Below are 23,266 nucleotides of genomic sequence, written 5' to 3'. Positions count from 1 at the left end.
ACCTAAACTTTTTTTGTTTATGTAAAACGTAAAGATTCTTCATTTTTGATTTTTAAAGTTTTTAACTTAATGTGGTAATACATTTCAGATGCATTAAAAGTATGTCCATAAATCTGGTCTTTTGAGACGGGATGTGTTTCTTATTCTGGTAAAATGTTGAGCAAGTGGGTTTGAATGTACCATTATTTTAGTGTCATATTTCTGCCGTAGGAGGAAATCCATATGTGGTGTAGATCGAAAAACTGGATGCATCTAACCTGGTCTGGATGATTCCTGGGCAATACAGATGCGCAGTGTACTAGTACAAGGTGTTTTTTGGAAAATAACAAATGGTGTTAGCAAAAAAGAAAATTTTCTGCTAATGCAGAAATTGAAAAGTAGGAAGCTGATAATGAGAAGGCACTCGCATCAATTTGCCTATCAGTGAAACCATCGCAATTAACATATATAAGAAATTGCTCTACTGCAAGTGTAGCATGGTCAAATCTTAAAGAGATTTACCAACCCAAAGGGCCACTGTAGAAAGTATTATTATATAAAAAGCTATTAAATTTGTCAATGACGCAGGACGCAGTTGACCACATAAATGAATTCACCGAAACAGTTGAAAAATTGACTGAAACTGGGATATAGATTCAGGCGGATTTGTTGGTAATAATGCTTTTATCCAGTCTCCCTAAAACATTTAAAAATTTTGTAATTGCAATGGAAACACGTGATTTATTAACTAGCCTCACATTGCTAATACAGAAAATTCTAGAAGAAGCAAAAAGACGAAAATAACGAAAAGAAGCAAAAGAGCAACAGGCGATTGTGGTGAAAAACATACAATATAAGAAAACAAGAGACATAGCAAAAAAAAAGGAAATGTTTTGTTTGTGGTAAAACTGGCCTCTAAGCTAATAAATGCAGATATAAAAAAAAGAACAAAAAACAGCAAAAACACGCTAAAGGTGGTCATGCATTTGCAATGTTAGCAGCAGCAGAAACAAACATAAAAAGAGAAATATAGTACTTTGATAGCGGCGCAACAACACACATGTGTAACAATAAATTGTTATTTTCGAAATTTGAGCAGCACAGCGAGCGTATTGCATTAGCAGGCAATAAATATATAAATGCAACCGGTAAAGGTGATGTATCATTTACAATAAGTAGTAGCACTATCAAATTAAAAAATATACTGTACTTTCCAGAATTGCAAGCAAATTTCATTTCAGTTAATAAAGCAGTTGATAAAGGTTTTTCTGTAATATTTGATGCACAAAAAGCAGTTATAAAAACAATTAATGGAGATGTTATACTTACTGCACTGCGGAAGTATAACATGTTTGAAACTGTAATAAACACAGAATTGCTTTGTATGGCGCATGACGAAAATACTCTTTGGCATTATCGATTTGGCCACCTCAATTATAAAAGTCTCAATGATTTATGTACCAAAAATATTGTAAACGGTATAAAAACTACAAACTGGAACGAAAGTAGTAAATGCAAAACTTGTATGCTAAATAAGATACATGTATTAAAATTTCCACAGAAGTCGAAAACAAAAACAAAGAGTTATTGGAGTTGATACCTTCGGACGTCTGCGGTCCTTTCAACGTACAATCAATTGGCGGAGCCTGGTACTTTATAACATTTATAGATAACAGAAGTAGAAGAGTATTTGTTTATTTCATCAAATCAAAAAGTGATGTTTTTGCTAAATTCAAAATATTCAAAGCAAAAATTGAACGCCACACAGGGCATAAAGTTAAAAAAGAATGGACTGAAAAATTTGATAATGTTTACATAAAGCAAACAAGAAGAATAAACTTGTCATAATTGCAGTATATGTAAATCATATAATCATCGGGTGCAGTGATAAGGAAATTTTAATTATCACTAAGAAGCAGATTTCTGAGCAGTTTCATGTTGATGATAAAAGTATGTTACATCATTTTCTCTTGCCTTTTTTTTGGTTAATAATCTTCATCGTCAGGTACGGTAGTGTTTTGTGCGATGTGCGTACCTTTTTTTTTCTTTTAATATTGAAGCCTTATTCGTTTGGGAAAACAAGCTAAGTGCGGTAAGCTAAGTGCAAGCACAACTAAAACATTTTAAGTTGATATTAATTTATATTCACTTGCGCGCGTTTACTTAAAATTATTTAATTATATTTATTAAAAATTTGCTAAATTTTTCTGTTTTTGCAAAAACACACTCGGTTAACTCTGGGTTGTTTTATTTTTTTATTTTTGCACACATGTAAACAGCTGACAGAGACAGCATCAAATTTCAAATTCATATGCGCACATAGTGTTGCAAAACAATTAATCTATCACATAATTGTGTTTTCTTTTAAACTTTATATCGTGTAATTGTGTAATTTTAAATAATTAAATATTGTTAAAAATTGAAGTTCAACTTCCAAACCAAAAGTAAATATAATATAAGCGAAAGAGACGCTAAACAAAAATTATTAGTGGTGTTTGTACATACTCTAGTGCATAAATTAGTATATGAGTTTACAACGAACTCCTCCCCGCATACGTAGCAAATCAGTAAGTGATGATAAAAACTTCGAGGTAATTAAAACAAAATTTGATAAAAATAAAAAAATAGGCTCACAAACACCGTTGACTGAGCCGTTTACTCCAACAACTGTAGTCTATCAGACGTTACCAACAACAATTAATAAATTCATATCGGCAAAACAAAATCTAATCACTGCTACTTCACCATCAACAATAAGAACTATGAGTGCAGTATCACAAAAAACTTATGAATCCACTGATTTAAGTGTCGAAAGGAATAATATAGCAGCAAACGAAGAAAAATCTGCTGGTGCGCTCATACAGACTGACATAGACCGATATATTAAGGTTGTTAATAAAAAGCGAAAGCTGAGTCCCCAAAAACTCAACTCTCAATTAAATAAACCAAAAAAGTCAAATAACTTGACTATACCCGAAACCCAAAACCGATTTTCCCTACTTAACAATGATGAAGAAACGCCTAATGCCGGAACCAGTGAAGCCAAAAAAAGTCCAAAACCACCTCCGATATACTTGCGCGAAAAAAATAGCAACTCGCTTGTTTCTCTTCTCGTATGTGCTATTGGAAAAACTCAACAGCAACTACTTAACTCTATCGTTTCAAAATAAACTCCATAAAAATATGTCAAAGGAACTGCAATGGCGTAAGCCAAAGAAAGCGTGAAATCCAACTATTTCTAGACACAAATGAAATAGAAGTCTTACTCTTATCCGAGACTCATTTAACAAATATATATCACTTCTCTATACCTGAATATAAATTTCATCACTCAAATTATCCGGACGGCAAGGCTTCGTCTAAAACACTACGAGATTGAAGAATTCGCTAAGGATTATTTGCAAGCCAAGTCCATTTGTCTTAAATGTTGGAACGAAGATATAGTGATATCGTCAGTTTACTGCCCACTCAGGTTTAATGTAACTCACACGCATTTTATTGAATTTTTTAAAACACTTGGCAAAATATTTATAGCTGCAGGCAACTATAACGCTAAACATACTCACTGGGGTTCACGGCTTATTAATCCTAAAGGCAAATCTACTTACCGCTCTCAAATCGCCAAATGAACCTTCATTTTTCCTCTTCAGGTCATCCCACCTATTGGCCCCCAGACTCCTGTAAAATTCCTGATTTATTTGATATTGGTGTTGTCAGAGGCATAGACCGAAACCTTATAAATTCTCAAACTTGTTGCGAGTTGTCTTCTGATCACTCGCCTCTCCTGATAACTGTTTCAAATAAAGCACTCTGCTACGGAAGATCATTTCAACTTACCTCCAAAAAAACGAATTGGATTAAGTTCTGAAAATACATCAGCAATCACTTAAACTTAAAACCCAAGCTCAGAAATGAAACAGATATAGACTTAGTCTTGTATGATCTTGCAACTGTTATAACCGCAGCTGCAGTGCACGGAACACCCATCATGCATGACCATGATCCAAAGCCTCCAAAAAGGACATCCGCTCTAATTGAAAAACTTTTAAAAGAAAAACGCCGTCTACAAAGAGAAAGGCAACGAAATTGATCTCCATCCGGAAAGCAAATGTTTTATCAAGCAGCTAAGCTATTAAAAGAAACTTTGGATAAAGAACTAGACGAAAATATACAGAAATTTACGGAAAACCTCTCTCCTTTCGGAAAAGATAAACTGTCATTATGGAAAGCCACTAAGCGGTTAAAAGGACCAAAGAAATCTGAACCACTCCTAAGACTGGGAAACGGAAATTGGGCAAGGAGTAACGAGGAAAAAGCTCTAGCTTTTGCTGATCACCTGCAAACGGTTTTTATACCCAATCCACCTACGGGTCATCTAGAAATTAATTCCAGCATTAGAAATGCGTAAAGTGTTCCAAATCCAATAAAAGTCAGTGCTAATGATGTCAAGAAAATTGTTGGCCAGCTTCAAATAAAAAAAGCTCCTGGTCATGACCTAATAAGCAATGAAATGATATCCCAGCTTCCGGGTATTGCTATAAGAATGTTTTCTTTTTCTGCAATGCGATGTTTAGAGTCGGATATTTTCTTTTCGCTTGGAAAACGTCTCAAATCACAATGATTGCAAACCCTGGTAAGGATGTAATACAAGTAACCTCTTACAGACCAATTAGCTTACTGCCAACGCTTTCTAAGCTATTTGAAAAAATTTTGTTAAGAAAACTTCTCCCGTTCATTGAAGAAAATAACATCATTCCTACTCACCAATTTCGTTTCCGGCATAAACACAGCACAATTGAGCAAGTTCACTGAGTGGCAAACGAAATTAGAAAGGCCTTTGAAGAAAAAAAATAATGCTCTGCCCTATTTCTTGACATTGCACAGGTCTTTGACAAAGTATGGCACGAAGGTCTAATCTTTAAGATTAGGCAAATTTTACCAACTCCTTTTCATAAACTATTAATCTCATACCTAACTACACGTAAATTCAAGGTAAAATTTAAGGATACAACCACAGATGAGATTGAAGTGAATGCTGGAGTCCCGCAGGGCAGCGTCCTTGGGCCAGTTTTATATCTCATATTAACATCGGATTTGCCGACTAGTCAAAAACTTGAAACATCCACGTTTGCAGATGATACTGCTCTTCTCAGCGTTCATAAAAATTCTTCCACCGCTTCCCAGGAACTACACACATAACATTTACACTTAGAAAAGATACTTGTCCACCCGTAACTCTCAATAACGTCATTATACCAGCATCCCAAAGTGTTACATATCTTGGTATTCATTTAGACCGACGATTGACATGGAGACAACACATAGCCGTAAAACAATCACAAATAAAACTAAGGTTCCTTAGGTTGTATTGGTTACTCAATAAAAGTTCAAGATTACAGCTTGCTCATAAAGTTCTGTTATATAAAACTACGATTAAGCCTATATGGACTTACGGGGCCCAACTTTGGGGTAAAGCCAGCGCGTCAAATATAGATATTTTACAGCGCATTCAGTCAAAAATACTTCCTTCAATAACAGGAGCACCCTGGTTCCTCAGAAATTTCCACATACATATGGACCTTCAAGTGCCTCTAGTCAAACACGAGCTAACCCTCCTACGGCAAAAATATGCAGTAAAATAATGGTGCATCCAAACCCACTCGCTCAATATCTTGCCAGAATGGGAAGTATATCCCGTCTCAAAAGATCGGATTTACCGGTATACTTTTAATGAATCTTAAATGTATAACTACAACCAGTTAAAAAATTATAAATTTTATATTATAAAATTTTATATTACTTTCATAATGTTTTTTTTTCTTTTTACAAAGTTTTCCTTTTTATTTTAAAGTTTTGTATTATTAAATTATAATTTTACGTTTTAAACAAGGAAAGTTTATGTAGTGACATAAACTTTGAATGAATATTTTTAGTGTGTAAGATTTAAATAATTATTGTTAGACTTTTTAAATGATCCAATAAATAAAAGAAAAGAAAAAAAAAATTTTTTCTTGGAATGCAAATAGAACGAGATGGAGAGCCGGGACAATAAAATTAAACCAATCGCAGTATATTTGCGAAATCCTAAAGTAATATGGCATGGAGCAATGCAAAGCAGTGGCCGTTCCATTAGAAACAGGCTACCTAACAACTAGCCAAGGTGAATGCCAAAAAGCAGATATAAATGAATACCAATCTCTAATAGGATCATTGATGTACCTAGCTATATCCACAAGACCAGATTTGTTATACTCCGTGTGCAAAATGGCACAAAGAAATGTAGACCCACATGTAGAGCATATAACAAAGTTAAAGCTTATCCTCCGGTATCTTCAAGAAACAAAAGATATAAAACTAATTTATGAATCGGGTCAGAAAACTCTAGTTGAATTTGTAGATGCTGATTGAGGTAGTAATGCAGAGGATCGAAAATCATACACAGGCTTCCTATTTTTCCTGGGAAATACTCTAATATCATGGGAGTCCAAGAAGCAAAAAACGGCCACACTCAGAGGTACAGAAGTAAAATACATGGCAGCGTCAGAGGCAGCAAAAGAAGCTATTTACTTGAAGCGATTGCTAATCGAACTTGGATATTTGAAGACTATACCTACCGACTAAGACATCGATAATCAAGGTGCCAAGAAGCTTGCAGAAAACCCTGTGTACCATAAGAGGAGCAAGCACATCGACATCAAATTCCATAATATAAGGGAACTGGTGCAATGCAAGGAGATTGCATTAATTTATTGCAGTTCAAACAATATGGTGGCAGATGAGATGACCTAAAACCTTTGTAGAATTAAACATAACAATTTTATAAAAATGTTAAATATGTTTCGATAAACGCCAAAGTCAGTCCAAAATCAAGGTTATGCTGTTTTGTGACTGTTTTCTTCAATATTCGTGGTGTGGTGCACTATGAATTCCTTCCGCACGGTCAAACGGTCAATAAGGAGACCAGATTTATGGAAGAAAATCTTATGGATTTTTCAAAACGATAACGCACCGGCTCACACAGCCAGATATGGCCCCGTGTGATTTTTTCGTCTTCCCCGACTCAAATTGCCATTGCGAGAGATGCGTTTTGAGACCATAGAGGCCATAAAAGAGAATTCGCTGCGTGAAATAAAGGCCATACCTTCGGCGGCCTATAAAACTTGTATGGAAAACTAGATCAAGCATGCATGTATTGCCGCAAGAGGATAGTACTTTCAAGGCGATAATAAAGAAAATTATTAAAAATTAAAATTTTGCGTTTTTTTTAAATTCTCGTTCTTTTTTTATCATAAGGTATGTGTACATTATAGCTCATTTACTTGTATGCGCCACTTGGATAGCCAGTTTTGGAAGTCCTTGTGATGAGCCTGTAGTTCTTGGGAAACGGTGGAAGAATTTTTATGAACGCTGAGAAGAGCAGTATCATCTGCAAACGTGGATGTTTTAAGTTTTTGACTAGTCGGCAAATCCGATGTAAATAAAGGGTATAAGACTAGTTCAAGAATGCTATCCTGCGGAACTCCAGCATACACATCAAACTCATCTGTGGTTGTATCCTTAAATTTTACTTTGTATTTACGTGTAGTTAGGTATGAAATCAATAGTTTATGAAAAGGAGTTGGTAAAATTTGTCTTATCTTAAAGATTAGACCTTCGTGCCATACTTTGTCAAAGGCCTGTGCAATGTCGAGAATTAGGGCAGTGTTTTCCTTCGTCAAATGCCTTTCTAATTTCGTTTGCAACTCGGTGAACTTGCTCAATTATGCTATGTTTATGACGGAAACCAAATTGATGAGTTAGAGAGATGTTATTTTCTTCAATAATTAAGAATAATTAATTAAGAATATAACTATTCAGAGTTTTATCACTCTGAGTTAGTAAATAGTTTATTACAACATTTTATTTACTTTTTTAAAAATTGTATATTAAATGAAAGTCTTTTTCTCGCTGATTACTTCGAAAAAAAAGGACCGCATTAAAAGCATGACTTGGATCCAAACCTTCAAATAAATGATTACGATACACATGTATCATATCATGAATGTATGATTCACGGCAGGTTTGCATCCAGTTATCTTCAAATTTTACAAATTTCGCATATCTGCTTCTTTTTAATTAGATTTTACACTGTTTTACGTAAAATTTTGTATAACTTTACTGAGTCCGTCGCCGGAATGCCACTCTTATATTGGGTACCAACCTCAGATCGAATTTGAACTGATAATTCCTTGGTTTTAACCAAGGATTACTTAAATGAAAATCTCTGAATAAATGCTAATTTGCCCTGTGTAAACACTTTGGACGCGAAAGAAATGTGTGTAAATACTTTTGACAACTAATAAGCATCAGTGCATTTGCTTATAATTTTGTCAAATAAACAGTTATCTTTCCAATTCTTTTTTATTTGGTTCGACATAGATCAAACTAAGTGGTAACAGAAATTTTTTGCAATTTACTTCCAACAACAACAAAAATCTTTTTTAATGAAATATACACAAAAATTTTCATTGTGTAAATACTTTTAACTAGGACTATATATTTATTTATTATACTAATATATAAATTTTTAAGATCTTCATGATTGCTTAGGGACATGTTATGCAGAGTGTCTCGGGCACGGCATGAGTACAATTGTTGTTGTTTTCAATGCAAATTTTAAATTTGAGAATGAGAAAAATACAATATGGCCGTTCAAACTCCGGCATGACAACCGGCGTATTTGTGCCCCGGCACTAAGGCAAAACAGTGTTGTTTAGTAATAAATTTCAAAATTTGCGCATTTTAAGAGTAAATTACTACAATTCTAATACGTTTTGGAGAAAAAGTTTATTTTTTTTATAAATCGCTAATAATATTGTTGACGAATCAACAAAAAACTAAGAACTAGGTCATGAGTTAATCGCTCAAACCTGTTGCTTAATTTTTTGGTAAGGTTGCTTAGTAAGCAATTTGTGCGAATTAAATAATAAATTAATTTAACCCATTTCTTACCTCCGTGTGGTACACCACACGGCTAACTTGGAAAATTATTTAAAAATATACAAAAGTAATTAATTCAATGTTTTTTATTTTTGTTACTTGGTTTGATATCTTAATAATATAAAAATACATATTTCGAACAGTTTTCATCAGTTTATGAGCTTACCTGGACCGAAATAAAAAGTGTCCAAAAAAAATGCTTTTTTTAATAAAATGAAAATTAAAATAAACAGAAATAAGAACTAATATATTTCTTATAACATGTGTTCACAAAACTCCAAATATAATTTTCGTAATTTTTTCCGACGCCTTAGTAACAATTACTTGCCACCAGATGCCGGCGAAAAAAGGCATGTGGTGAACCACATGCTGGGTCCCATAATACCTTAAAGATCAAACAATGCCATATAAATGTTTGTCGTTAGGTAATGAAATAAAATGAGAGTAATCTCTCTAATAAATATCATACTCTTCTGATCTACTTATACCTATGTTTTTTACTACACATAATAGTAATAAGTCTATTTTGATATTTAATTACTGGTTGAGTTAGTCTGAATTTGTTTGTTTTATATAGGGCTTACAGTTGTTCTTTCTAAAAGTTCTGTCTTTAATTTTTTACTGTAAAAAATAGTTTACTGATTTCTTAGATATCTAAGAAATCAGGAACTATTGCATATTATTGACAATTGCAGCGAAGATGACACATTAGTGCCAAGAGACACTCCGCTACTTATTGAATAACAATGTTTGCCACCTGATAATGTTGCTGGTTAATCGGATAATGAAATAATTGAAGATGATGAAATATTAACAAACATTACATGCGACTTTAAAATTTTGTTCTCCTTTTTTAAATTCCGTTTGTCTAATTGTGAGAGAGTATTTTGGTACTACTGAAGTTGTATACGAATCAAATGCACAAGATTATGGTGGTGTTGTAAAAATTCCTGAGTTACAACTATTCATATTGGAAATTGTGAAACCAATACGTTTCGGCTATAAGCTATAAACCCTTTCTTTGGATAATGAGTATATCTTCCAGTTTCTGACACACTCCAGTGCAACTGACAAATACAACAAACATTTGGAAATCGGTGCATTTGTTGTAAGGGAATTATTGAGCCATTGTGAGTATCCATTGCAATATACTGTGTGATTCCGTTGAACCCATAGTATATGTACAACGCTATAGCAGAGAGAAGAAAAAGGTTGGTGTCCCTTAGCCTCAAGTTATCAACATCTACAACCGACATATGGGCGGCGCTGATTTATATGATAATGGAGTTGGTAATTATCGTATCGGGAATAGAAGCAAAAAGAGGTGGTGGCCATTATGAGTACAATGTTTAGATAGTGCTGTAGTAAACGCTTGAAAACTAAATTGCTTTGTCGCTGCTTCTACCAACACAAAACCGATGTCTCAGTTAGACTTCAAGAATTTGATTGCCAGAAACCTTCGTCTTCCATTAAAGAACTCGATGTTCATTACAAAAGCTACCGCTTACGATGATGTGAAAAAGGAAAGTCACAGTGCTGTAGAAGATGTTTATCTTCCGGGAAATTCACCAAAGCCACAGTTTTTATATATGAAAAGTGCCATTTAATTGGTCATGTAGAAAATTGTTTTAAAATTTTCTATGAAAATAAACGATATTACATTGATCGAAGACAATGCAAATAAACTTATTTCTTTTTACATAATATAATACATATGTAATAATTCAAATATATTTTTTGATTAAAAAATATTTGAAAAGCATAAAACATAAAATTCTATACTTACACGTATTTTATACAATTTAAAATGATACTTACTTCACCATAAAAGTAATTAATAACATATTTGCGAACAAAACACATATCAAAATGTTTGTACTATCGAAGATAAAAAAATGTGCTATAGGTCCCAGAGTGTGGTTGACCACACGGCACTTTTCCGGAAAACTACTTTTCAAAAAAAAAAATTTAATTTTGCAGGGAATATTTTTAACCTTTCTAAAAATTGCACCATAAAATTCCAAGTTTGAACTTGCCTGGTACTTAATGGGTTAAGTAAATATTGTACATCTTGCAATTATTATTGCATTTTATTTTGTATAAAAAACAATTTTAAATAAAAACAGTTATTGACTACAATCAATGTCTCATCAATCGTATATTGTTTCCCCTCACCAGTGGTAAGGAACATATAGATTGTTACTGAACATCATTGTTCATTTAGGTCCTTGGAGCCGGATATTTGGTATATCCTCCACCAGTGGTAAGAGTTTCAAATATACCAAACTAAGAGCTTAGGTCTAAGATTGAATCAAGTACAAGCGTACCTAGGCTTTTAACATGGGAGTGAAGTAAATACAAGCGGACCGAGGCTTTTAACATCGGAATGAACTAAATACAAGCGTACCGAGGGTTTTAACATCGGAGTGAAGTGAATACAAACGTACCATCTGAGTGAAACAAGCAGAAGCGTACCGAGGCTTTCAACAAACACAAATCAAATACAAATAGAGGACATCATGGAGAACGAAGAGATAGACCAAGCTATCCAACAACAAAAGGAAATTGAAGGCGAGATCCAGAGGATCTGGATAAATTTTAAAAAGGATTCTACCACAAGATACTCAAGGCAGTATTTTGATACGCTGTAACGACCCTTTCTTGCAGTCGTTGCTTATTTGATGAGGTATGCTCAGTCTCACCAGCGTCGTCACAATAAATTTATGGATTGTGACCAAAATATTCAAAGTGTTGTGATTATATTTCAATTTCTTTATTTCAGAATTTATAAATTTTAAATTTATATTTAATATAGTAAAACAAATTAACTTTATGTTTCAAAAAAAAAAATAAAATAAATATATAGGTATATATAAACAAAATTTGAATATGTAGTTTTTTGTTTCGAAAGGGTAAAAAATTTAATAATTAAATAAAGATGTTTTTTGAGACGTTCCAGTGCTTGAATGTCCTTGATATATCTTCCTCCTTCAAGCCCCTAGTTTTGTATTCTTCTGACCTTAAAAAGTGCGGGATTTATGGGTGGGATTATTCTGGATCTTGTAGAATTACTTTATATACTGTCGGCGTGAGACCACCTGTCGTATTCAAGTATTTTTCCACAACTATGCCTAAATCTCCAAACGATTTTCGTTACAGTCGGTCTCCTTTGCGTATTACAGAAAAATACTTTCGACACAGTCGACGTGATACCACCTGTCGTGTCTCAGTATTTCCTAGTAACTATTCCTTCCTTGGGATATTTTTATATAAAATATCCTTATAAATATATTAATTTTAGCAACTATTTTAGACACAGTCGACGTGAAACCACCTGTCGTGCCTTAATAGTTATTATGCCTTGATTTCGATATTTCTTTCATATAAAATATCGGTATGTATTTTAATTTTAGTAACTATTTTGGACACAGTCGACGTGAAACCACCTGTCGTGCCTTAATAATTATTATGCCTTGATTTCGATATTTCTTTCATATAAAATATCGCTATGTATTTTAATTTTAGTAACTATTTTGGACACAGTCGACGTGAAACCACCTGTCGTGTCTTAATAGTTATTATGCCTTGATTTCGATATTTCTTTCATATAAAATATCGGTATGTATTTTAATTTTAGTAACTATTTTGGACCCAGTCGACGTGAAATCACCTGTCGTGTCTTAATAGTTATTATGCCTTGATTTCGATATTTCTTTCATATAAAATATCGGTATGTATTTAAATTTTAGCAACTATTTTGGACCCAGTCGACGTGAAATCACCTGTCGTGTCTTAATAGTTATTATGCCTTTGTGCCTCTAGAGCTTAGTTGACTTGGTCTTCCAAGGTGTATGTGCCTTTGAAATTATAAACCAAAGTGTTCGCATAAGTAAAATGCGCGTCTTATATACACACTCGACCGAGCTTTTGTGTAGCGTATCATTTTATTTACAGCTGATCTCACGTAATTCTTGTTTGCTTTTGCCGTTCTGATTTTCTATTTCATGTTTTGTGCGGTACTCAGATTGTGCATTTTACTTCTCTTTGAGCCTCTGTTACGGCGAATATTTTTGGCAGTTGTTGTTTTCTTATGTTAACGCTGCTTTGTTTTGATTCTTACAAAACGTGTTTTAAAACTACATTCGGTCGGTGGTGGTTTTTTATTTACTTTGTTTGTTACGATAAATAAAATATTAAAAGTGCAAATATTTGGATGAATATTTACAACATAAAAATAAGAAATATAATTAACAAATAAATAGGTGAGTTTATTATTAATTTATTTAATTATATTTTTTTATATTTCATTTTAATATCATTTCAGCTTAGTTTGAGGTGTTATTAAGGCTTGTAAGCGGTTTGGTAAATTGTTTTGACTAAATATTTTAAATATTAATTAATCTATTTAATTCCAGATATTTGCAGCATTTATTACCAGTGAGTCCACTTTTCTCATGTTTAAATATAAATATATAAAATGTGTTGTTTTTATAAAAACTGTGTTGTATTGGTGTGTTTTAGTTCGTGTTGTTATTGTTTTTAGTGCACGTTTATGTAGGTGGAAATTTAGTGTAAATTTCCATCCTTACAACGCGTTTGGAAAATTTGCGTCAGAAATGGGATGCATTTGAAGACAATAATGATAATCTGATAAAAAATTTGAAGCCTGATCATGAATATATCACAAAAAATTACTTTGGCCAGTTACAACAAAGACAGAATGAAATCGAGAATCGATTTAATAATGAATTGAAAATACTAAGGCAAAGAGAGCAAACTAAAGAATTGTTTGGCACAGATCTCACAATTACACGATGAATGCTTGCTAAGCAATGATGCAATAGACCATGGAGATTTCATTCAACTGGAATCGATATACGAAGGAGTATATATGAAGAGTGGATGTAGAAAGAATTCAGTACTTAAAAGGAAGTCTGCGGGGAGAAGCCGCGAGGCTCATCAATCATTTAACAATAACAGCTAACAATTATACAGCGGCAGTTGAACTGCTGAAACAAAGATACAACAATCCAGCAATACTTGTGGACAATCTTATCAATAAGTTATTGTCGCTCAGAGTAATAAGAAACGAAAATGCACAGGATTTAAAAACATTAATTGATGCTTCTAGAGAAGTGTTATATGGTATACGTAATTTAAATGTGGACACATCAAGTTGGGATTCACTAATAATTCAGATACTGCTACCAAATTTAGATGGTGAAACCAGAAAATTATACCAACATTCAAGAGGAGCATCAACACAAATACCAAAATTGAACAGCTTATACGAGTTTATTGAGAGCAGAGTCGCGAAAATAAGAATAATTTTCCAACAGCTGTAAATACAAAAACGCATGTAACTACAATACATACGCTATGTTTGGTGTGTAATGGTAACCATCAATTAATTCGATGTTCAAAGTTTCTAAATATGAATGTGCCCGAACGTCATTAAAAGATTATGAGCACCAAATTATGTTTTAATTGCCTTCAGAGTGGGCATTTTAGTAAGTTGTGCTTGAAAAAAAAAAGATGTACAACTTGCGACAAAAAACACCATCATCTTATGCTTGAACAAGTTAAAGGCAAACCAACATTCACAAATAACATAAATAAACAGACGATGCCAACACTGAAGAACACTACGGAGACCGAAGTGGCAGCGTCGTACAACATCCAAAAGGAAAAAACTGTTTTACTAGTAACAGCAATGGTAATTATAAGGACTAAAAAACAACTTAATCCGATACGAGCGCTTTTTGATCAAGGATCACAATCTTGTATAATAACAGAACAATAAGCAAGATCATTCAAAGCACCATTGACCAATTATCAAACTCATGTAAAAGATATCAATGAGCAAATAACAAGCGTGATAACCAAATGCTCATTAGAAATTCAATCTATACATGATAAGAATAAAAGCTGTTATATCGAAGCAATAGTGTTACCAAAAATCACATCAAAAATGCCAAATGCAGAATTCACGCCAGGAAAATGGTCGCATATCGATGGATTGCAGTTAGCAGTTCCTTGGTATGCTGAACCGAAGGAAATTCAATTGTTAATCGGGTCGGACGTGTTACTAGAATTGTTTAAAGAAGGATTAACTAAAGGGTCAGATAACTCTCCAATGGCTCAAAACACACTATTTGTATGGATATTATCAGGACCTTTAGATGTAGTGCGTACAATCACAAACAAAATAACGTTATGCACCATGGCTTGCGGCAACAGCGACGAGTATTTAAAACGGTTTTGGGAATTAGAGGAAATTCCAAATGCAGACTTAAGAACAGTAGAAGAAAGGCGTTGTGAGAGACAGTATGATTCAACTTGCACCCGCGATAAAACAGGACGATTCATCGTTAGGTTACCGCTAAAAAATGATCGAGAAATGTTAGGTGAGTCCAGAAAGATGACATTGAAAGGGTTCTTTACACTAGAAGAACGACTTGTGAAGAATCCAGCACTAAAGCAAGAGTATGTGAACTTTATGCAAGAATACATTAAGCTGGGTCACATGAGAGAAGTTAATGAGAAACCAAAGACAAAAGTGTATTATTTGCTGCATCATGCAGTTATTAAAGAAGACAGAACGAAAACAAAACTTCGAGTGGTGTTTGACGCGTCCGCAAAACCGACATCAGGACAACCACTGAACAGTATTATGATGACCGGCCCTACGATTTATTCGTTCTATTATTTCAGTGGAGAATGTTTAAAATAGTTTTTACGGCTGACATTGGAAAAATGTATCGGCAAATACTGATTCATCATGAATCAGGTTCATTAAACCCATTTGTGGACAGTGCAGGAGTACTAAGAGTGGGCAGCAGATCAAGAAATGCGGATACTTCTGACAACCAAAAGCATCCAATAATTTTACATACAACAAGTACTTTGGCTAAACTCATAATCAATCAGGCGCATATTAACACGATTCATGGAGGATTAAAATTGACGCTAAACTACGTCCGGAAAAAGTTTTGGATTATTCGTGGAACAACCGCTGTAAAAGCTTGCATCAATAAATGCGTAAAGTGTTTCCGGATGAAGGCAAAAGGACAATCTCAATTAATGAGAAGTTTACCAACACCAAGAGTAAATTTCTCAAGGCCATTTACACACTGCGGCATAGACTATGAAGGACCATTGCTCATTAAATGCTCTCAATTCAGGGGAATTAAAACGCATAAGGCGTATATAGCTATTTTTGTATGCCTGGCAATAAAGCCAATTGAGTTAACCTCAGATCTGACATCTCAAGGATTTTTAGCAGCACTGAAACGAATGATAAGCAGACGTGGCGCAGTACATTATATTTATAGCGACAATTGTATCAATTTTACAGGTGCAAACAACACCTGTAGAAGAAGATTCAATTAGAGAATCATTTAGCCGAAACAGGTATACGTTAGCATTTTATTCCTCCTGACTCACCTCACTTTGGTGGTCTCTGGGAATCAAGAGTAAAATCCATTAAATGTCTTCTAGCTAGAATTTTAGGTGACCAAAAATAGACAAACGAGGAATTAAGTACGGTCTTAACTCAAATCGAATTTTGTCTTAATTCAAGGCCAATTTGTCCATTAACAGACAACATTGAAGACCTTAATGCACTTACACCAGGACATTTCATTGTGGGATCGTCATTGATGACTCCAGCGCATGATAGTCTTATTTACTTTACAGAAACCAGCCTAAAAAGATGGAAGATTGTGCAGAAAATAAAACAAGACTTTTGTAAACGGTGGTTCCAAGACTATATAAGAAACGTTCAACAACAGAGATACAAATGGACAAAATCAATACCAAACTTAGAAATTGGTCAACTAGTCCTATTGAAGGACGAAACATTAATATCATCAAGGTGGCCTCTAGGCAGAGTCATAGAAGTTCGTAAAGGAACAGATGGCTTTAAGTTGCTACAATTAAAACCCGAAAAGGGATAGTAAAACGTACGATCCAAAAAATATGTCCTCCGCCAATCACTGATAATGTCAAAGAAGATCATATTCCTTCAAATCTAGAGAAGTTCCCAAATTCAGTTAAAGAATGTAAAGGATTTGAAGCAACATCAACCAAAGCAGATTCAGACACTCAAAATATGTTACCATTGGGAAACATTGTCAGAAACAAAGAAGTAGTTCCGACAAACTCTACTGTAGGAAATCCTAGAACACGACGACAATAGTGTTCGGCTAGGCAATCAAAATCGACAGTTCTTGCTATATTTTTGGCATATCTCACATTAGGAACTACATTAGGAACACCCACATTAACATATCCCGAATCAGAATTCTTCATTGAAGGATTAGGCAAAGCAAAAATACAAAAAGGAACACTTAGAACCACTATCACATTTCCAATCCGTGACATAATTCATGATCAAAGGAACATTAATAACACCATAAAACAATTAACCATTAAAACAATTAATTAATGTTGTGTACCAAGTCAAAGGCTGTCAATCCTTATATACAATGTGACGATTTAGTTTCCATGAAGGGCACATCTTAAGAACTACCATTGGTCGATTGTTGACGGCAGAATCATCAGTTACAAGAAGTCTCCGAGGAATATTAGGTACAGTGGTAACAACACTTTTTGGCGTAAACGATGAAGTGTATCACGACATTGAAACGTTGGATCAAAACCAGAAATTATTAATCCAAAACTCCAAATCAAATACTAGAATCATGATATCCACAATAGCGGCAGTAAACAACACAGGCTATCAGTCAGATGCAAGGTTGGCATGATATCGGAGAAGGAAATAAACTGAACATATACGTACTTAATTCATATATAATGGCATCCAATTACATTCGAGAAGTAAAATCAAAATACAAAGATATTCAATGTATATTTGAAACGCAGTCTTATTTATGAATTCCTTTCACATGATGAAATCAGTGACATTATAACTCGATGTTGCGCAAAAATTGGACCAGAAATGTATGTCTTGCCAATTCCGATGAACAGATTGGAATATGTTCGAGATACTGAAAACGTTATAATTTATGGTTATTTCACAATTAGCGATATAGAAGAATATGAAATCATTAGATTCAACACGATTCCAGAAAGAATTGATAATAATATATATCAAGAAATCGAATTGTTAACATCCGCATTTGGCATCAATTATAGTAAGAAGAAATATTTTGACGTAACTATCAGACAAATGGAGACGGCAACCAAGCTCAATAATGTTACTAGGTAACTTCACAGAGTTTCAATTGTGTAATTAGGCAATTATATAACAAATTATCTTTCGATAACTGTCCGTCAAAAAGATTTCAAGTTATACAACCAGTTTGGAGAGAGCTTTGGACGCCCAATGCTTCGATATTCATTACACCAAATTTAACGACAATTCATGTTATTTATCATATTGAACGTGAAGAAGAAGTATTGAACTATACGGGAATCATCCACATCTCTCCAGATTGTATAATATATTCTAAGACTATTCAACTTGAAGGAAGAATGATGAAAGAATTCCAATCAATCACACACCACGTTAAACTAATCCGAATGAAAACATCACGATGCCTGACAGGAAAATGTATAAAATTACAAATGAAACCATTATCCCATTGTTGCAAGACTTATCAACCATGTTTTTGTACTCCGCAAGGGATGCTCAGGACAATATGAACAAAGTCAATGAAATATCTTGGAAAACAATAATAACTCATCAATATTGGATATAATGCGTTATCTGGGCCACAGCTATAATAATAATCATATTCGTTGGAGTACTATATTATATATGTTACATTAAACCACAAATACCATCAACACTAGCCAATAATCGTAGATCAACATCCACTTACGATGTTGCTTGGTCTTGTACATAATCAACAACCTGCTGAGGCTACCAAATCTAAACCAGTTCGTAATACAACTTCAGAGTCGGCATAATGTTGACGAATCAACAAAAAACTAAGAACTAGGTCATGACTTAATCGCTCGCACCTGTTGCCTAATTTTTTGGTTGACGAATCAACAAAAAATTATGAATAAGGTCATAAGTTAAACGCTCGCATAGGTTGCTTAGTAAGCAATTTGTGCGAATTAAATAATAATAAGTTAATTTAAGTAAATATTGTACATCGTGCAATTATTATTGCATATTATTTTGTATAAAAGACAAAACAATTTTAAATAAAACCAGTTATTGATTTACAATCAATGTCTCATCAATCGCATATTGTTTCCCCTCACCAGTGGTAAGGAACATATAGATTGTTACTGAACATCATTGTTCAAATATAATTATTACACTTTCCAGTTTTAAAGAAAGGCGTAGTACTGTTAACAATTATTGTAAGATAATGTCATAATAAATTAACATTATTACAGCCTCTATGGGTTTTTTTGCTAGTTCTTTTTGGTGGCAAATTGAAAGTGAGCATATCTAAATATCCTTTTAAATTTAGGCACAACCAATAATGGCAGGAATGACAGGATGGTATAGAAGGTTCATAAGAGATTACGCCACTATTGCAACACCATTACACGATTGCCTGACTAAATATAACCTAATTAAATTCGCTCTAACCAACGAAGCAAGAATAGCGTTTGAGAGATTGAAAGAAGGTCTTACGACAGCACCAGTACTTACGAATCCGAACTTCCAAGAACGTTCTAAAGACGGAGTGAGAGGAGTGTTATTTCAAGTTGTAATGAACCTACTTTTCCGTAGCCGGGGTAGTCCTCAGCCTAGTCCAAGGTCTTACAAGAAATTTGTATTCGCGGGGACCCAACGTTCAACCAATGTCGTTTCCACCGTTGAAGTAAGATGCCGTACAACAAATTAATTATTTTAGAATTCAAGTTTTGCTTTATTGAACAATTTGTAATATAACAATAAATGTATTTTAAAGAAATAATTATCAAATAATATCTTTACAAATACTCGTAGATAATAATAAGCAAATAATATATGCTAATAAAATGTTTTCAATTTTAAAAAAAAAAACAAAATTAATTAATCATATTTTAAGTTTAAAGTTTTATAAATGCAATTTCGTGTTCACTTAAATACAACAAAATTTATAAAAAATTCATAAAATATTTTCAAATAAAAATATAAGGGAAGAAGAATTTCTATTAAGCGTAGTCGTGTGAAGATTACTTTGGTATTTTACTTAGAATTTTATGTAATATTTTTACATTCCTCAAATGTGGATTAAGTAATTAAATTCTTAATGTTACACTTTATAATTATTTAAGATTATGTTTGCATATAACAGAATACATTTTTCTTTTTTACAAATATCTTGTTTTCAGTTGCTTAAGTTCAATTTTACAAAGATACATTTTTTTTTTACATAAATTCTACTTCATAAGAACTAATAATTCATGAGCTTGTTGAGTTTAGAAAGTTTATACTCCTATGCGCTTAACTTGAAGCCTTTACGATTGTGACTGCATTGTTGTTACTTTTCTCATTTCCATTTAAATGAATAAAATTTGTAGATATTCAATTATACAATTTGGAATTTGTTAATTTTGAAGTGATTCGTTCGATTTAAATAAAATAACTTGTAAATTTGCGTTTATACATTGAAGTTACTTACGCGAAAAACCTGCACTGTATTTTATAGATAAGTCTTACCCTTTCTGGTACATCAGGGCGTAATATCCCACTGCTTACAACGTCCAGCGATGATTATAAAGAAACACCGATCAATTTATGCTTTGCCACGTATCGGGGAGAGGGACACCCAAGCCGCGCCACGTCTTTTGCTTGTGGTGTCAACACGTTTATACGTACGAACTAGCACGAGTACAAAATCTTTTAATTGACCACTGTTAAAGCCGTCGATTATTTCTTTTGTACTGTGGCTATTAACAATATTATCCCGCTTCGCGCCGTGTCGATAAACTATTTCAATTTTTGTTCCTTTATATATTACAAAAAAAATTACACAATTTTGATAATTTTATTTCAACTCGTTAATTTTATATTAAAATAGTTTTAATTTTTATAAAAAAAATCACTTTAGCGCTTTTTCTCTGTTTTATTAACACAAATCCGCAACTTGTAACAATATTTGAATCTCGTTAATTTTTCTTTATATTAAAATTGTAAAATCTTGTTACTATTTAAATCGTTAATTTTAATATTAAAATAGTTTTAATTGTTATAAAAAAAACTCACTTAAGCGCTTTGTATCTGTTCTATTAACACAAACCCGCTACTTGCAATGCAAAGAAAAACTTTTTATTTATTTAAAAAAAAAACCAGGTAATTAACGTCACGGGTACGATGCGTTGCGTTCAACATAAACACGAGCCAAGAGACAGAAACTCCTCCGCCTGCGCCTTTTATTCTCCTTTTTTTCTAACTGCGTCGAGCGGACTTTTTCGCTAGCCGTTGTTCGGTCAAGGCCCCAACATTTCCCCTCATCAGGTATTCTGTTGTTTTCTTTCCAGGCTTCTGAAAGCTTTAAACTGCACTCGCAGCTTTTTTCCCTTTTTTTATCCGTTGCAACATTTTTACGATCAACCGAAAATGTACAAAACACATGACAATGACATTTCTTATTTTCTCTAATTTTGTTTTGATTAGTTTTCTACGAGTGATAATGTGGTTCGCGACAATTAATTTAAATTTATTTTAATTAGTATAGTTTGAACTATATTAATTAAAATAAATATTTAAAAGAGTGGTTCAAGGTATGTATAACATTCTTGCATAACATCAAATTTAATTTTATGTACTTTCAGACTTTGCCAATTGTACACGTTCTGTTGATGTTGGTGGCAATGGAAATTACGTGAGTTGGTTGAGTTAATAGTTTTTGTATTTATTAACAAATTGTTTTGTTACAGGCGCCTTCGATTTAGTGACTTTAAGTATGTGCGGAAGTTATGTAGGTAGTTGTAACAATTTAAACTGCAAAAATTTTAATTCGTTACAAAGTCGATACTGCGGGAGATGAGCAACCGATAACATATATGTCGTCTAAACTAAACAAAGTTCAAAAGAATTATAGTGTGACAGAACTGGAATGTTATGCTGCAGTACTAAGTGCAAAAAAATTTAGAGCATATGTTGAAGGGCTTCCATTTACGGTCATAACGGACTATGCGAGTCGCAAATGGTTGTTGAACCAGCGTGATTTGTCAGGCAGACTAGCGAGATGGAGCTTGAAACTACAGGCATTTGACTTCAATATAGAACATAGGAAAGGTAATCAAAACATTGTTCCCGATACACTATCAAGGATGTTTGTTGACGAGATAACATAAGACACTCGCAATCAAGATGTTGATTTGCAGTCATCTTTCTTTGTAACTGATGAATATAAGGCACTCATCAAAATGGTGACCAAAGAACGACAACGCTTACCTGACCTGTGTACCTCAGAAAGTTATGTGTATAAAAGGACAGATTTTCGAAGTGGCGACCCACTACAAGAGGAAAGTACCTGGAAATTATGGGTTCCATCTGAATTGCGGTGGTCATTAACAGAACGAGTACACGTATCACTATCATCTGGACACGGAGGGGTGCAAAAGACCTTGGCAAAATTAAGGGTAAAATATTTCTGGCCAGAAATTGTTGGTGACGTTCAAATACTGATAAAAGAATGCGAGATTTGTAATACTTCTAAGATGTCAAATAGAATGAGAAAACCACTCATGGGAATGCAAACCATAACCGAAAAACCATTCCAACGTCTGTATGTGGATTTCATGGGACCTTATCCTAGGACTACCGCAGGTAATACGGTGATTTTTGTAGGGCTAGACCACTTCTCAAAATACGTATTTCTCAAACCGATGCGTTCAGCTACAGTCCAGAATATGATAAAGTATATTGAGACTGATGTCTTCAAAACATTTGGTGTACTAGAATTCATGCATTCCGATAACGGGAAACAGTTTATTTCAGAAGCCTTTAAGTCGTTCTTGCAAAAATATGGACTGAAACACATTCGAACTGGATTTTATTTTCCCCAAGCCAATGCTGCCGAACGAGTAAATCAGTCAGTACTTCAGATCGTTTGTTCTTATATACAAGAAAACCAACGTAATTAGGATCAGTATGTAAGTGAGGCAGCATTTGCACTCAGAAGTGTAAAACACTGCTCGATAGATATGGAGCTATATATGGCAGTGTTTGGGTCACATATGATTCAGCATGGCGCAGCATATGAGATAATGGGGAAGCTGAGCTCCATACAACAATCCGAATTTGAAATATTAGAAGCGACAGACAAACAACTATTGATGCGAGAGAAACTGATAGCAGTTTATTCAGTTTAGAGCGGGGCAAGTA

The 23,266-nt window shown here is 33.7% G+C and overlaps 2 protein-coding genes across 2 annotated transcripts; both read left to right on the top strand.

Annotated features, from left to right (window-relative positions):
- Window positions 1-2,504: 2,504 nt before the first annotated feature.
- LOC119664434 lies at window positions 2,505-3,149 on the top strand. The gene has a single exon (XM_038073923.1). The coding sequence runs from the start codon at window positions 2,505-2,507 to the stop codon at window positions 3,147-3,149; it is 645 nt and encodes a 214-aa protein (XP_037929851.1).
- An 11,780-nt stretch (window positions 3,150-14,929) lies between these two features.
- Window positions 14,930-15,691, top strand: LOC119664425. Its single transcript, XM_038073913.1, has one exon. The coding sequence runs from the start codon at window positions 14,930-14,932 to the stop codon at window positions 15,689-15,691; it is 762 nt and encodes a 253-aa protein (XP_037929841.1).
- The last annotated feature ends 7,575 nt before the right edge of the window (window positions 15,692-23,266 follow it).

Source organism: Teleopsis dalmanni, chromosome 1, assembly GCF_002237135.1.
Source record: "Teleopsis dalmanni isolate 2A chromosome 1, ASM223713v2, whole genome shotgun sequence".
NCBI classification, from domain to species: Eukaryota; Metazoa; Arthropoda; class Insecta; order Diptera; family Diopsidae; genus Teleopsis; species Teleopsis dalmanni.
Note: the sequence above shows the minus strand (reverse complement) of the source record. Positions and strands in the feature narration are given on the sequence as shown.

Excerpts from the sequence above, each read along its gene's own strand:
- LOC119664425 (XM_038073913.1), top strand. The coding sequence starts at position 14,930 with ATGCCAAATGCAGAATTCACGCCAGGAAAATGGTCGCATATCGATGGA.
- LOC119664434 (XM_038073923.1), top strand. The coding sequence starts at position 2,505 with ATGAGTTTACAACGAACTCCTCCCCGCATACGTAGCAAATCAGTAAGT.